Source organism: Phlebotomus papatasi, chromosome 2, assembly GCF_024763615.1.
Source record: "Phlebotomus papatasi isolate M1 chromosome 2, Ppap_2.1, whole genome shotgun sequence".
Taxonomy (NCBI): Eukaryota; Metazoa; Arthropoda; class Insecta; order Diptera; family Psychodidae; genus Phlebotomus; species Phlebotomus papatasi.
In genome coordinates, this window is record NC_077223.1 from 96,682,670 (window position 1) to 96,700,297 (window position 17,628).

At 33.7% G+C, this 17,628-nt stretch overlaps 3 protein-coding genes across 3 annotated transcripts in view; 1 reads left to right on the top strand and 2 right to left on the bottom strand.

Moving 5' to 3' along the window:
• LOC129802577 (protein yellow-like) overlaps positions 1-17,628 on the bottom strand; it is a 325,562-nt gene that overhangs the window by 153,040 nt on the left and 154,894 nt on the right. The window lies entirely within an intron of this gene.
• On the bottom strand, positions 410-1,614 carry LOC129802580 (E3 ubiquitin-protein ligase RNF113A). Its single transcript, XM_055848517.1, has 2 exons — positions 1,442-1,614; positions 410-1,380 (listed from the first exon to the last, which is right to left on the bottom strand). The coding sequence occupies exons 1-2, from the start codon at positions 1,521-1,523 to the stop codon at positions 524-526; spliced, it is 939 nt and encodes a 312-aa protein (XP_055704492.1). The 5' UTR covers positions 1,524-1,614; the 3' UTR covers positions 410-523.
• LOC129802579 (decapping and exoribonuclease protein-like) lies at positions 4,632-6,016 on the top strand. Its single transcript, XM_055848515.1, has one exon. It carries the CDS (start codon positions 4,854-4,856, stop codon positions 5,988-5,990), a length of 1,137 nt encoding a protein of 378 aa, XP_055704490.1. The 5' UTR covers positions 4,632-4,853; the 3' UTR covers positions 5,991-6,016.

Genomic DNA, 17,628 nt, shown 5'->3' on the forward strand with positions numbered 1-17,628 from the left:
GATAACGAAAGAAGTATCATGTTTTTATGTCAGTTAGTTATGGTTTTGGCACACTTATGCTCAGAAAAATTTTATGAAATCTAAATTCACATACTTTTCTTTCATAAGCGTTTTCTCTATGTTTATCTCATTCTTTCACACTCTTCTTCTTACTTTAAACGTCACAACAAATTTAATTTAGTTCAATCCACTTTTAGGACCTAAAGAGTAGGATAGATATTATTAAGAAGTTTAAGAAAGGGATGTGAATTTTGATTACATGAAATTTTCCTGATTTAAAGTGTGCTGGAGTGGAGACGATAAAGGGAAACACTTCAACTTCTTTATTAAAAACCCTTCAAATGACAAATGCCGCCGATCACAAATATTTTTTTCATTCAGATTCAAAAGCAAAATGAAAATGCTGTCCTAATTTGACTTCACAATTTAATTTGAAATTAGACAACAAACTTTACAATAATTTGTAAACTTTCGCTAGAGCTCCAGACAATATTCTCAACTTGCTTTCCTGAGTTTTTTTTGCTCAATCAGAATCATCAGTGGCACAATTCTTGGATTCCTCGAGTTTGAGTTTGTTTATCAGCTGAGTAGCTGGATTAAACATTCCATTGGTTTGAGCTCCACAGACGTAGCATCTGGAAGTCTTTTTGTAGTGAGCCAGGGCACATTTCTCGCAGAAGTAGTGCTTGCATTTTGTGACGATGGGATCTGTAAAACTCTCTCTGCAGATGATGCACTTGAAGGGAAGATCTTCCTCGTCTGAATGAATCTCATACTTGGAATCATCTTCATCTCCAGAATCATTGCGTTTGCTGGTGCCTTCCATCTCCAGCTGCCAGCCGTGTTTGTAGTCACTGCGATCGTGCAGGAACTTGCAGCTGTCTCCGAAGCCACAGAATCCAGTTTCCTTGTAGTCCTTGCAGATATCCGGCTGGTAGTCCCATCTGACGGTTGCCCTCAAGTGCGCTGGAGCTCTGATAGGACCCTTCCTCACCATTCCTGAACTGGCATTTCCCATGGCTGTGTCCTTCTTCTTGTAGTACTGAGTGTAATTGTTGACACCGCGGTAGACTTTGTCATCAGCTTTCCCTCGGAGCTCATCATTGATCTCCTGACTCTTCTCGAAGATTGCCTGAGCATCACGATCCTTCTCCGTGTCTATTTCCACCGTGGCTGTTGCTCCTTGATCTGTGGGGCCCAAGGGCATTGCACTCCTATTGGACTTGTAGCTGACAATTGCAGCATCGTCATCTTCTGAACTGGAATCTTTATGCTCAATTTTCTTTGCCTTTATTCCTGAGGATTTATGAATATTCGGATTGCTCTTAGTTGCTCGGGAATTTCCTCTCACCACTGCACTTTCCTGGTCACTTCCGGAGCCTGGAAATTCCAAGAAGTTAGCAAAAATATAATTCTTCCATTATTTTAAAGATTTTCCCACCTGAACTTGACGTGGACTGTTTCCTTTTCCTCGCCCCTTTGTTCTTGACAATCAGCTTTTTAAATGAAACTTCTGAAGACATTATTCAATAATAAAATCCTGGAAAACTCAGCACAAAACAAAACAGCGTCTTCAAAACAAATTTTTCTGTGACACTTTCGCGACAATTGAAGAGTTTCCTGGCGGCGAAACTTACTTTGAAGTGATTCTAATGTCAAAAACAGCTGATTTTTGTAAACAAACCACATTTTGCGCTTCTTCCCATACACTACCGACAAAAATAATATAATCACTCTTTTTTTATAAATCTGGAACTATCGAAGAGAATTTATATGATTGTTTTTTTTTATCAAAATTGGCAGATTTAATTTTATGTCAAACCGTTACAAACCAAAATTCATAATTCATTCATCTATCTATAATATTTCATTAATTTAATTTAATAATATGAAGGTTTTGTTTTTTTTCACGTTAAGAAAATAATTTTAGATGACGAATACTTATATAAATAAATTATTTAAAAAAAAAACAGGGCAGAACTTTGAGAGCTCGCACACAAAAAATCCAAGTTATGTGATTTTTTCTGACTTACAGGGAGTTCCTTTAATTAAATTAAGAGGAAACGGACTGGTAGAATTTGATATTAATTGCCTACTATTGGGAGTTAATTTATAAAAATAATTTTTAAAATTTCTCCGAACGTATGCAAATATTCTTCACGTGGTAACTTTGAAATGCACTTTTTATAAATCGTTGGAGAAAAATAGGCTGAAAAAATGGTACCGAAAATACTTTGCATACATCACGGAGTTTTCATGAGTTATTCCAAAGATATTTTTAGTAAATATGCAATTTTACTGTGTCACTGGAGTGATTTCGCGGTTTTTTTTTCAATCCCGAAAAATTCTTTCAAAACGGAATTCCTTCTATCATACAAAGTGAAGTGATTCTTCAATTATGCCAAAATATCTTTCACTTACTAGATCCATAATTCAACCCCTCAAAATCCCAGGAAACCCTCAAATTTTCCTCTAGAGTCTAGAGGAAAGCGAAGACTCAATCAAGTTTCCGTCTTCGCATACGATTCACTTCACCATTAACCTAGCGTTCATACGAGGATAGCCAAAAAAATTTGAATAGCCAAAGGGCAAATCAGAATGGATTTTTCGGAAAAGGTCATTGGATAAATCGGAAAATTTTAAAATTTTAATAATAGGCAGCTTTGAATTTGCTTCTGTTTGTATTTACAATAATTTCCTGTGAAGTGCAAGATGAAGAAGATGCTCCACAAGAGGTAAGAAGAATATTTCCAATATTTAAATTAGATGAGCACCAATAGAAGAGGTCGAAAGTTTGAAGTGGTATATCTCAGCTCCTGATGAACATAATTGGATGAGTGAACTATTGTTGGAAAGCTTGACACATTAGCTTTCAGAATTTGGTATAATGTGATTTGCTATGGGTAAACCGTAGTCATCCAGAATTATTTATGTCGAAGAAGACACTTTTTGCAACGTCATTTTTGTCCATCTACTGCTAGAACCAGGAGTGATTCACGATTCCAACCACGATTAAACTTGTGAAAAATTTAAATATCTATTAAATAAACCTCATTCGGTCTAAATCTGTTAAAAATTCTGATTACGATTTTTGAGAATCGTGCATCACTCCTGGCTCCAGCAGTAGATGGACAAAAATGGCGTTGCAAAAAGTGTCTTCTTCGACATAAATAATTCTGGATGACCACGGTTTACCAAATTCTCAAAGTTAATGAGCTAAACTTTCCAACGATAGTTCACTCATCCAATTATGTCCATCAGGAGCTGAGATATACCACTTCAAACTTTCGACCTCTTCTACTGACTCATCTACTGTGTTCATCCAATTTGACGATTTTTTTCAAGAAGTCCATCCTAGAATTAAATAGTGTCACTCTAATACTCATTTATACGTAATTTAAATATTGGAAATATTCCTCTTACCTGTGGAGCATCTTCTTTATCTTGTGCTTCACAGGAAATTATTGTAAATAAAAACAGAAGCAAATTCAAAGCTGCCTATTATTAAAATTTTAAAATTTTCCGATTTATCCAATGACCTTTTCCGAAAAATCCATTCTGATTTGCCCTTTGGCTATCCAAATTTTTTTGGCTATCCTCGTATGAACACGGGAACAGAACATTTTCACAGTAAATTTTGAACTGGACACTAAAATTTGCACATCAATGGAACTCTAATCTACTTGGTTAACCCATTCAGTCAATTGCAGTCTATATGAGTCAAATTACTTCTTGTTTATCGACTTTAAGGTTTTTAAGTTTTAATTTTCAGTAGTGGAAAATCTGTGGAGCTGCATTGTTATTGATGTGAAAAACTGAATAATGGTGGGGTTTATGAATTTTCTTCCGGCCCACAAAAGTAGCCTCTTGCAGCCCAAAATATTCTTACATAAATATAAACTCTAATAACCCTTTATGACCTGTGATAATAGTATTCAGAAAAGTGATATTAATTGTGCAAAGTTGTATGAATTTTAATTGTGAGAATTCTGAGATCTATTTGTTCAATATATTAATTGTATTTTTGTACAGAGAATCATCAAATCACCAAATCATTTGAAGTGCCAAATGTGATCGGTTAGGTCGTGTAGCAAGTCAAGCATACCATGTGGAATCTAATAGGTCAGTTGATAGACGCGTTTAGTTAACGACAGGGCTTCAATTCGATCCTGAGTGGAGGCAGGAATTTTTCCACTCTCTAATCCGGAGAAGACTGGATGATTTGAGTGTCACTTTCTCTCTCTGAAAATTATTATTACACATTAAAACTACAGTTTCGGGCTTATTTTTTAATTTTTGTTTCCTGGCCCTTTAAAAAAAGTTCATTTTTCCAGGATATGTAAAGCTTAAGAGGCTTAAGACTAACTTTTAAAAAATATTTTCATAGATCCGATACATGAAGCAAAATGGGAAAAACATAAAGTGTTTAAAGGTGGAATATGTGTGCGAAGACTGAAACCTTTCCCCTAGTTAATTAGTTTTGAAAAATGTGACCAATATTTTAAAGGAGCTTATTCAGGAGTTAAATCCTGAAATCTATTATTTTGTAAACTCATAAATAAAGTTTATCACCGTTTTTTTTTTAATAAAATAAATTATAATTGAGGTGATCCTAATGTTTTTGCTGCTACTGTGTGAGTTCAAGTGCCAGATGAGGGTCGTGTTTTATTATTTTGTTCAATATATCTATTATTGTAGTTTTAATAATTTATAAAGAGATTAAAAAAAAAACTATTAAAAATCTGCAAACTCAGTAAAGTTCATAGAAGTTTTATAATAAATTCTTGAACATTTTTGTAAGCATTCTGCGTTTGGGATAAAGTTTTTGCATTTAACTACATCCGGAAAGAATAATGGGTACCAGAGACACGGATTTAGTGCCTGATTTTAGGAATTACGACCACTTGAGGAGGAGGTTTCCTGTCGTAAGTAAACCCAAAGTTTTGGGAGCCTTTAGCATTGACAAGAATAGAGAATACCACGACGATCTTGAGAATCTGAAGTATTTGAATGTTCCGGGAGAATCTGGAGGAATTGTTCACTGGGACCTGAACAGTGGCTATGAGAATTATCTGCCAAAAAAGGAGAAGGATAATTGCAATATTGATCACATTTTGGAGTTCATCGTGAAGAATGAGAAGAAGATTAAGAATTCTGGGAGTTCGAAAAAAATCATTCCAGACTTTGTAAGTTTTCGTGGGCTTTTGAGGCTCATCATGTGCACTCCTTACGAGGCGAGGCCCAGGGATGAGCCATGGATTGTGCTGGCAACGAAATACCGAGGAACAATTTATCTGTGTCAGAAGGAGACTCCAGAAGCAGAAGCTGCCAGGAGAAATATGCCTGAAGACCAGGAGAAGTTCTGCTACTATGGCTTCAAATTCGAACAGTATATCCTGACCAAGGAGCCCAATAAATCCAATGATTTGTCGAAGCCGGTGATTGCTAATGAGGAATTTGCTGTAGCCTTTTCATCCAAATTTGCTGGACACAACCTTCTCTACGTCGCAGAGATGGATGGAATAATTTCAGACACAGCCATTGAAAAAAAAACAGATTTATCCAGGATTCCCGTTGAATTTGTTGAAGTGAAGACGAAGAAGAGGGAGGAACACCCACAGCAATTGAGGAATTTCAAGAGATTTAAGCTTCGGAAATGGTGGTGTCAGAGTTTCCTTGCTGGGATTGATTCTGTGTTTGTGGGCGTGAGGAACAACAAAGGGATTGTGGAGAAAATTGAACGAATGCGTGTGGGCGAAATGGCAGAGATAGGAGCATCAGACTGGTCAGGTTCCATCTGCATGAATTTCTGCATAATCTTCCTTGACACTGTAAAGGCTGCTATGGAAGATATTGATGATCCCAATACAGTCATCAAATTCTCTTTCAACCCCCAATTCTGCAATCGGATTCTGCATGAGAAATTCCCAGGAAAATCAGATTTGAGCTTCCTACCAGAATGGTATATCAAATTTCTTGAATGTCTCTAGCCAATAAAGTTTATAACGCTGGAAAATGTCGTTTCTATGTGGACTGTTTCTTGGAATTACAATATTTTCAAAGGGGTATTGAATATTGAGATGGGAAGTGATTTGGTATTCTTCATGATTTTTCACAGAGAAACAGGGGAATTTTTATTCTGTATTTCACTGCAACACGACTTCTTTCTAACATGACTATCCCCAAAGTGCATCTATTTTTCAGGTTGTCTCAGAAGAATCACAGTTACCATAAGCTTATCTGGGCTTATTTATTTATTTATTGTGCTTATGCCCAGCGCACAATAACTTTTGTTTGTAAACATGTTTTCAAAATTTTCTATAAGTGTGAGCGAGATGACTAGATCTATATCTCGCTCACTCTCATTCAAATGTCAAAAACATGTTTACTAAACAAAAGTTATTGTGTATTGGGCATTAGCCTTGATGACCAACCTCCGGAGTGAAAACGCTGAAAAACTCCTTTACAGGTTGTATATGCCAATCATTCATAGGATAGCCCAATCCGCAAAAAATTCCTCTGACTCAAAAATGACTGGTTAATAAATGGCCAAAAAATTACTCCTAATTGGAATCTTAAGAATTAGTCATATTCGAATTTTGGTCACAGCATTACTTAAGATTGAATTAGTAAGATAACAGTTATTTTACGGTTCTAAAATTTACTCTACCATGCAGTTACAAAAGCGACTCCAAATGACGGTATTTTTCCGTACAAAAACTGACGCGCCAAAAACAATGCATTTGGCGTCCTTCTCTAGCGCATAGGTACGAAATCGACGTACACACTTTGAATGAAAACGTTGCACTTCACAACTTTGTATTGCATTACCACTGTAGACAATATTTTCTCAACAATTTTTCACATTTTCCATCGTTTTCTACATTCTATGTAAATTTCTCTAATTTTTCCCTAATTCACTACACACATTTGCGAAGATTTCTGCCGTTCGCCTATTGCTGAATGAGCCATCCGACATGTAGAAAATTTTCCCATTGGATGGCAACAACACAAAAAAATCTTTTAAAATTTTCACTAAATAGGTCTTTTCGACACAAAATTTTAATCACAGGATACTCCAGAGACTGGAGCAAACTCCTAAATCACAAAGTTTCATTTTACAAAAAAAAATGTTTGTGTGTTTATCATGCAAAAAATTGCCTAATTTGCACTTAACTTCTGTCGGCACTGTACTTTTTCGAATCACAACACACATCTCTACTGAAGGAGCTTTTCCTCCCAATGTACACTTATTATATTGTTGAGAAACACGCGAAAATGTCAATTACTTTGCGAATTCACAGCTCTGAATAGTTCTATTTGCCATTTGACAAGTGAAATTTCCCCTCACATATATCCAGTGAGGAGAAGAATTTTTATTAGTACACTGGAAGACGGCGTCATATTTTAGTCGTAGGCGGGTAATTTCAGAGTTATTATGCCGCCAAATGACTTCCGTAATTACCGTCATATTATTCCCGACTTTCCGTCATTCGACTCTCTGACGACCGTCATAGGACCCGTTTTTGGAATCCAGAATACATACATCCAACGGTAATCTCACTCCAAATTGCTATTTGGGAGGGGAGACTGGGGCAAAAAGTTACAAATCGAAAAATTCAAAATTCAATATCTTCCAAGATAAAAAAAGATAGCGGCTCAATTTTTTTTCTATAAATAGCCTCCATAGACCTTCTTCAATATCGTAAGTTTCTTAGAATTTGAACAAGGAATTTAGAAAATAAAAAAATTTCGAAATTTTTAGCCCTGTTTTTGAAATATTTTCCTTGCAGAAGATAACAATTACAGTAGACTCTCTGAAATTCGGGCATATGGGACCGAAATGTCAGCCGAATTAGACAGAAATTCGGGCAACAAACTTTTTGAAATGCAACGATTTTTTATTCATGTGCATATAGATATTGAGTTTACACACTCATATATAACGTAAATTGCATGAAAATCCCTTATTAATGCAAAATTACATCACAACTGAGACAAAGCATGGCAAATTTGAGCATATTTGATTCATTTGATAATCATAATCAAACTTGAAAAATGACAACAAACTTTTTTCAAATGTAACCGCTGGATGACAAAATATCTCATACTTTGCGAAATACTCGAACTCGTGACTTCGATTCTATATCTCAAAAGTCCTTTCACATCATTCACCGTTTACCGGCGCGGTTGACAATCAATTTCAACCAATTCATAAATGCTTGATTTTTCTTCAAAGCTTTCTACACTCTCTTACGCCTTTTCAGTGGGTCAATTAAAATCTTTTAGTCTGAAAGATTTTAGTTGATCCATTCACGAATACCCATACAGAGCGAGAGTCGAAGGCTTTGGGGAAAATTGAAAAGAAGACAATTTTCTGACGAATACCCTTTCGAACACCGGTAGAAATGAAAATAATATCGACGGCTCCATTCCATACTATGCTAAGTCGACTTAGCTTTATAGTAGGGGGAGGCTTTGAACTTTCGCACACAAAAATGTTGTTCAAGTTCAGTGATTTTTTTCTGACTACCATGCAAACCGTATCGATTCTCCAACTATGCCAAAAAAGTATCTTACTTATAAGGTTCATAATCTCACCTCAGATAATCCCAGGATATACTCAGATTTTCCTCTAAAGGAAAATGAAAATTTAATGGCGATTTGTGCGAGAGGTCAATCAAGTTTCCATCTTCGTTGTAAATCATTTGTAAATCAATAAAATTTTGTCAATTAAAAAACTGAAAGTTTTGGCAATTTTAAAGCCTTTTCGCACTAATTGTTTGTTTACTTCAACCCTTTAAGGACTATTGGGTCACCGGTGATTCAAATCCAAGAATGAAATTTTTCATACGGCCATACAAAGTTATGTTTTGCTAGTCAGAAAAAAAACGATATTTTCTGACCCTCAACTTTTGACTTTCTCATCCTTAAAGGAGTTAAATCGAACCCCATGAATTAATCCAATAATTAATAAATTACTTTTGTCTCTTTTTGACAATTTTCTATCTCTTTATATTCGGCAAAAAAATGAATTTTATGATTTAATCTTAATTTAATTAAAATTTTGGGGATAAAGAACCGTAATTCAATCATTTCGGTTATCGAAAACTTATTTTTTTGGATTTTGTTTGTTTTAAGTTAATCAATAATTTGTTATTAATTAATTATAAGGGCAAATATATTTTTTTTAATTAAAAATATTAAAAATAAGACGCGATTATCATAAAATTATATTTTATTAATATTTTATATTAAACCGAATAATTACTACAGTTAGGGGAAAATTACTATTTTTTCATGTTTCTGAATAAATATGACTTCGCAATATAATTTAAAAAAAAACTGCACACTTTCCCCTATCTATTTTATTTATTTCAACATATTCACATTATATTAATGAAAAAAGCTACGTACAGTTTTTGCATTTTATCATTTTGTCCAAATAGCTTCCAGGAAGAAATACAACATAATAAAACTCACGATGCATATCAATATTTAAAATCATAATGGTTATTGGTAATTTTTCGTTTTAAATATTGACCACGTTTGGGTTAGTTAAATCCACAAACAATGCCACATTTTAAATTAAGCTTTTTATCGAATGTTTACGCACTGATAACTTCTATCAAATGATGATACATTTTTGCGGGATTACATAAAAAAACCACGTTATGATCATATGGCAGGATATAAAATCGTCAATATGTTAAACCATTTCGATTAAATTTATGATTACATTTGACGTACTGATAACTAAGTAAAATTTAAATTTATTGGATTTTTTTTAATAAGTTAAGCACTTATTCCCAAATACCAATTAAATGGTAATGTGAAGTAATCAGAAAAATTCATTTAGAATAATTTAACACGCTGTTCATGTAGAAAACTATAAGAACTTTCTAGATTAAGAAAAATGGTACAATTTCCACTAAAAAGCGAAAAAATGCCTTAGCATTTGAAATAGTCATTTGAAAGCAGGGACGTGCGTGACTTTTGAGCATTTTGCGGTGCAGAATCATCTCAAAACCATTTTCTCTCGTTCATCCCGAGTTCTCTTTTTAGATATTCATCTCCAATTGCATGAAAATTCTACCGACGACACATGATACATTGGATGTACTTGGAAACATATCCCAATATAAGAGAGTCCTTGTTATTTTTTCCACAAATTCTCTAACACTAAATCGTGCTTTTGCGGAGACGGAAAAATAAAAATTCATTCATGAGATACAAGCTTCAGACATTTCACACTATAATCATCATCATCATTACTATCAAGTGTCCAACTAAATTCAGTACTGTTATCGAGTCAAAGTGGCTGAATTGGGCTAATTTTTTTATTATGTGATATTTATTCTCTAGAATCATCTTAACCATATTAGCTCTCTAGAATTTAGAGGATATCGCTAGTAAAACGTTGGTGTCTTTTGTTATACACTTTGAACAGTTATAAATTAGGGGAAAGCCTACGTCTTGAGACGTGATGGGTTACTCTATGATTATTTAAATAAATGTGACAAAAACACTAATCGATTTATTTAAATAAAGCCTGTAGTAGTGAGTATACTAAGAGCTATACAAAATTTCAAGATGATTTTCTGAGTTTTGATAATAATTCCTTAAAGTCAAAACATAAAGCCAGTGATATGCCTAGATCAGCTTATAGAGGTGCGATTCCTTCATTCCAAATTTGGATTGTGGCAGATTTGGACGATATTTATACATAAATAATGCAAATTGCGTTTAACCCATTCCTTACCATGGTATTATACATAATACGCAAATTGAGTGATTTTTGATGATTTATTTCTGGGCAATTTTTATCCGAATTGCTATCGGGAATGGATTTTTAGTATCGTTAGTTATTCAATTACTTTAGAAATTTAGAATTTAGAATTTAGAATTAGTCCGCCATAGATGAAAATACATTTTGTTATTGTTTTCTTGCTTCGCGGAAGGTCATGCAAATTTATTGCTTAAAATGGCGGACGGAAAATACGACATCTCGTCGAATTTGTTAAAATTGGCCTCTTTCCTCTTTCCTGATTTGAATTCTAGTTGCCAATTGGTGTTCTTGGATAGTCACTCTATCTAAAGCAATAGAGTTTGCAATGAATTAATGCACAGAATTTAAATTCAGTGACCGTTAAGACGTGTGTTTGACAGAGGCTCCCTGCGCCCCCTTATGAGATAAAAATTTTTTCCTTTCAAAAAATTCATCTATTAATCTGTAGGAAACTAATCCCAAAATATGAACATTCTATCTCAAGTATTTCTGGTACATTGACTGAATGGGTTAATAATTCTTAAACTGTATCATTATCGTTATTAATGATAAAAAATGGATGAGAAATGTGTAAAAGTAACTGAAGATCTTTAAAGTCAATTTTCTCGGAAACAATGAGAGATAGAGACCTCTCACTTGACATCAAATTAGAGTTTCGTTTAGGCTTAGGAAATGCAAAATTCGCGAAAAATTTCGCGAGCCGCCAAAATCCGCGAAAGATTTCGCGAACAACGAAAATACGCGAAAAATTCAGCTCGATCGGAGCACTTTTAGAAAATCGGAGTATCACAATAGGTGTGATTATGAAGGAATCACACCTAAAAGGTGTCTCAAACATGCCGGCTCTCCCCTAACCTCACTCTATAAAAGAGATTGAAAATGCCTTTAAATAGAACTGTCAAGAATTTTGTATTAAGTGAAAAGGAGCTTTAAATTGTTATTATTATTATTATTTATATTGTGTATTTATACGTTTTTTGCCATTTTGTGCAATATGCAGGTTACAATGCATTGTGAAAAATGTCCATTTAAACGCTTTAAATATTTTACACTTTATAATTTATGCAACAAATTTTCTAGGGGAATGTAGGCATGGTTCGCACAGAGTGAACCTTCAAACAATGCAAATTTTCTCTTTGTTTGCAAAGAGCTAGGTCGTCACATTTTACCCATACGATAGTTGATTATTAACCTCACAAGACAAGATGAGAAATGGTAAACCAGCTCTTTGCAAACAAAGAGAAAATTCGCATCGTTTGAAGGTTCACTCTGTGCGAACCATGTCCACATTCCCTTACATAACTAAAATATGGTTGATTTAGACCTAAGATGTTTTATAGGTCAAGTGAAAAGTTCTTTATTATTCCTTTGCCAAAATTTGCATAAAAATTCACTGCTTTTAAAGTTTTAAATTGAATTACTGTTTTTTTTTATTTTTTGCTAACCAAGTTTAATTTTTAATTGATCATTTTTAGAATGCTTTTTTTAAAATTGCTTTTCAATGATTCACAAGATAACCCAATCCATTTTTGTAAAATGATTTTTACAATTTTCTGCAAACATTTAAACGCAATTTTTTATAAGTCTTTCAAAGGTAGGTTCCAATATCATCAAAAGTTTTTGCTCATGGAAACATCTTGCCTTATTTTATGAATATTTTAAAGCAATGCAACATACATTTTAAAAAGTTTCAATTTTTAGTTTAGTTAAAATAAAAGGTCAATCGGAAACTTTTTGAAAGGTAGTTTTAATACAACGAAAGGTTTAAATTGAACCTTTTGGACTTGATTTTGAGCTCCAAATGATTCTGGACAAGGCTACTTTTGAAACTTTTGGGTTATCAAATAATATGATCTACTTCTTTAAGAATTTAGAGGGACTCAGAAAATTACTCCCGATACTGATGCTTCACTCTCGAACAAGTTTATCACTAAATTACTGTACTTATCTTATTTTTTAGCCACAAATAATATTAATTACGAGTAAATAAATTTAATAAGAACAATTTGGTTCAAAAGGATACTTGTTTAACTGCAATAAAATAGAAATTAATGAGCAAATTTTAACATTTTAATTTTGCTGAATTAAAATTTAATTGAGCAAGCACATTTATGCTATTTTAGCATGCTTAAACATGTTTTGGTGGGCCAAGTATTAGTTTATATCAATAAATAAGCGAAAATCTATCAATTCAAATTATTTTTAATGCAAAATAACGCATAGGAAGAATTCATATGAAAATTAAAGTGAATTTCCAAATTGAAAAAATCCTAGTGGGATAGCACGGTTAAACACTCGCAGTACATAAATTAAATGCACATTGCTCAGAAAATGTTGCTTGGGTACTTTTATCATGAAAGATGCTTTTAAATTTTGCAACTTGAAGTAGAATTTATTATCGGATAAATCGGATAAATTTTGTATTAAGTACATTATAAAGTACATAATTAATGCAAATTGGAAGGAAAGGGTGTATTGTAAGGATTGTAAGGGTACCCCGTATTGTTGTTCCAAAATACAATGAATTTTTAAAGAGTATTCGATACTTTTCACCAATTAATTATTGCAAGGTTGGAATGCATTTTATATTAATCTATTAGAATCAGGGAACACTTAAAATAAATGACAATCTCAAGCAATAACACTAATTTTTCTTATTTTGTGTAAATATAAAAAAAAATCAAATGCACAGAAATACTTAAATGGATCGCTGATATACCAATTTGCACAAAACACTGAAGTCTTTTGAATACTATAACTTTTTAATTAATTATCGGGCATTTTTCTTAATCTGAAGATTTCCTTATATCAAATAATATAAGGCATAGCTTTAGGATAAATTTTTATTTAGCTGCAAATGAGATTATTCATTTTGTAATTTCAGCAATGACTCAAACTTCTTAAACCTTGTCATTTCAATCTGCGCTCTTGGTACTTGTTGTCCATGTTGACTAAATTGAATTAATCTTTCTTCATTAGAAGCCTTATTACCCCTCCTTGAGACATAACCCCGAAATTTAGAGGGCTCTCATTTAGTAATTGCAAAAGGGAAAGAAAATTCAATTAGGCGATGTATGAAGATATGAGCCTGAGATAGTCTGTCTATGGCAACGTCCATGGGGACATTCTTTTCAGTCTTGTTGATGATACAGTTTTGATAAGAAGACACAACATCTCAAAATCACAGATAATCCTCCTTGATGTTGGTGTCATGAGCGTCACATTTCAAAATTCCACCATCTATTTTCGGGAGGAGTGAGAATTTTGTGTGTCAGGAAATTCGCTGGAGATTCTCAAAGGATTCTCTTTTTCATGATTTGAGTATCTCTTCTCGCCTCAGAGATATTTTATCGTTTTACTTGAGTGGTGGAGAAGTGCTGGAGAATGTCACCACAGGGATTCCTTGTGGCGCGCAAAAGGAAAGTGGAAGGAAAGATCATAAAAAAAGCGAGTGAGATGCTGCCTTCAAAATTCCATTCCGATAGAACAGTAAAATTTATCACGAAGAGTAAAATGGGAAAAATTCACGTGAGAAACGGAATATAAGGAAAAGAAGAGTCTTCACTTAAGAAAGGTGATTTTATGAAGGTTCCATTGCACTGACTTTCTTATCATTCATCATCCTTGGTCTAAGGCATGGAATGGGGTTTTTCCCGAATATCCGTTCGATGTGGCAGATTAAATTTAAGGTGAGATATTCTATTAGGATTGCTGCAACCCCCAAGTTAACATACTTTCTTCACTTCAAGATCCCCTGCAGGAAGTGTCGAAAGAGATTTAGGGCGCATGTAAATTGAAAAAATAAACTGAATGCCTCAATGGCACTGTGTTGGATTTTCTGAAAATGTGAAATACATAGATCAGGTGGATTTTAGCAAGTTGATAAAATTTAATCGAATTGGAATCCAAGAAAATAACAAACGAATGGTAGAGGAGTGTTTAAATTTAGTCAAAAAAAAAATAAAAATAGTTTTTACTATTTAACACAATTACATTTTTAAATTAAAAAGTAAAATAGTAAATACATGATAAACTTATCAAAATGTTTATTTTATTAACTATAGAATAGAAACTGTTACCTGATACTTTTGATATCGAAAGTGCTCTAAGACTTTCTGAATATTGACTTTAGGGTATTTTGGTATACATTTTATGAAATACTCACTACCAATAGTAAAGTTAGGGTATTTGGGTTTATTTATTTTTCAATTTTTATATCGTTTTCTTTTTAATTTGCGTTTTTGATTTTATTTCGATATTGAAATATCCAAGATATCAAGATTTCAATCAGAGTTGTTTTTATGATCATTTTTTCCTTCAAACAAGAGCAATTATCCAGTCAGAATAATATTTACGTATTTAGTGAACTTTTTAAATAAAAAAAAAAATTTTAGAAATGTAAAAAGTCGTTCAAAAATCGAGAAAACAAGAATAGCAGAACTACGATTAACTACACATCATCAACACAAACGGTGAAATGATACCATTTTTTCAAAACTTGTCAGAAAATGACCCTTAAAATTATCCAAAATTATTTAAGCAGAAATATTTTTCATGGAGTGTGTGAAGAATATCGGTCCTATGGGGAGTATAGCAGAAAATGGATGGAAAATCTCTTGATTTTCGCAATTTTATTCATCACGACGTTTCGAGAATGAATGTCCTCTTCATCAGGTATCGAACAGATTGCACTTTGAAGTTCACCATTCGACTGATCGACAGAGACGCGATCAGACGAATGGTGAACTTCAAAGTTCAATCTATCATGGAGCATAATATAGTCAAGTGCGCTAATTCGGGCGCTTCTTTATCTGGATCGTTTATGACTAATCTACTTAAAATAATAATTTTATTTTTATTTCCGTAATATAGTCACTACAGTAACATAATATAACTATTCAAGTTCGAGAAAAAGCAAAAATAATATTTTTATCCGTTAAATAAAGTAGTGTAATCGACTCATTTCAATCTTGTGTCAGCTGGGTTCTTCACTAAAAATTTTCTAGCAGAGATATTTTCGCTAATGACAGCTGGTTGATTGAAAACATTTATTGCTTTTTTTTGTGATAAAAGTATTTTAAATACAAAGGTTTAATTAAAAGTGAATTAGCGAAAAGGCGACCCAGTTAGTGCATGTTGACTTATTTCAGTATTATCACTATTTTACAATTTATTTTTAATATTTTTTTATATTATGTTTCTGAATGAAACAGTGAATAATTCTATGGATTTAGAAGAATTAAAAAAAAAATCATCAGTTCAAAAACAAGCGTTTAAGTAGCACTTTTCGGAAAACGATCCAGTTACCCCACCTTACTATATGTTATTTTTTCTACGTTAAAATTGTTCTTTTGATAGGTTCTGCCATTCTTGGGCTTAGACTTCCTAAAAATAATCTAAAAACTGTATTACACATGAGAGATGAGTGACGAGACCGGAAAAGGGATATTAGTGAACGCGATACGGTGGCACTTTTCACAGACGGCTCATGAGTGGATACCTCCTCCGTATCCTATTGGGATATAGATTATCCAATTTAAACATTATATCGAGATCACTTAATTATGTATTTGTACGCACGTTACTCTATCGATTATATAGATTAGATCCCAGAAATAAAGTGATAGGAAAACATAACCGCGTGACTGACGTTACAGAAACTCCCACTAATATTATTCACCATACACTGGAGCCGGGTACAATTATCTGGAACTCGGACTTCGCGGGTCAGTGTCACTTGGTCGGTACTCTACTGTATTTCAGACCGAGATCACGACAATCTTAATTGAGATTCAGCTCTTGACTCTAAATATTAGAAAACAACTCCTGCGCTCTTCGCTGGTACTTGGGTGTCGGAAAATATTAGGCCCTTGACACAGTTACGGCTTAACCCATTCAGTCAATGTACCAGAAATACTTGAGATAGAATGTTCATATTTTGGGATTAGTTTCCTACAGATTAATAGATGAATTTTTTGAAAAGAAAAAAAATTTATCTCATAAGGGGGCGCGTGGAGCCTCTGTCAAACACACGTCTTAACGGTCACTGAATTTAAATTCTGTGCATTAATTCATTACAAACTCTACTGATTTAGATAGAGTGACTATCCAAGAACACCAATTGGCAACTAGAATTCAAATCAGGAAAGAGGAAAGAGGCCAATTTTAACAAATTCGACGGGATGTCGTATTTTCTGTCCACCATTTTGAGCAAAAATTTTGCATGACCTTCCGCGAAGCAAGAAAACAATAACAAAATGTATTTTCATCTATGGCGGACTATTTTTCTCAAGTAATTGAATAACTAACGTCACTAAAAATCCATTCCCGATAGCAATTCGGATAAAAATTGCCCAGAAATAAATCATCAAAAATCACTCAATTTGCGTATGATGTATAATACAATGGTAAGGAATGGGTTAAGCCTAGAGATACCTTAGTGGAAAATGATAGAAATGTGGTTTAATCATTATTTCAATATAATTACACTAAGCCGTGTTTCGGCTAATCCTCAGGTCTGTCAATACCCTTAGAAGCGGTCTCACTTACCTATGAGATCGGTCTAAATTAGGTGCCTAACGAAGAGGCTGACAGCCTCGCGGTAGCAGGAGCGAATATCGATTTCATCGGCCCAGAATCTCTCTGAGAGTGTCCCTCCAAATGAAGAAAACCATAATTAAAAAGGACCCACTCACACAACACCAAGAGGTTTGAGCGGTTACAGGAAATTGTCACGTGTCCAGACCGTTCGTTCATGCCACTAGTGGACAAAAAAGAACGGAGTACCTAGTGGGCAGCAACTGCTGCAAAGGGCGGCAGTTTACTGATCTTGATTACAG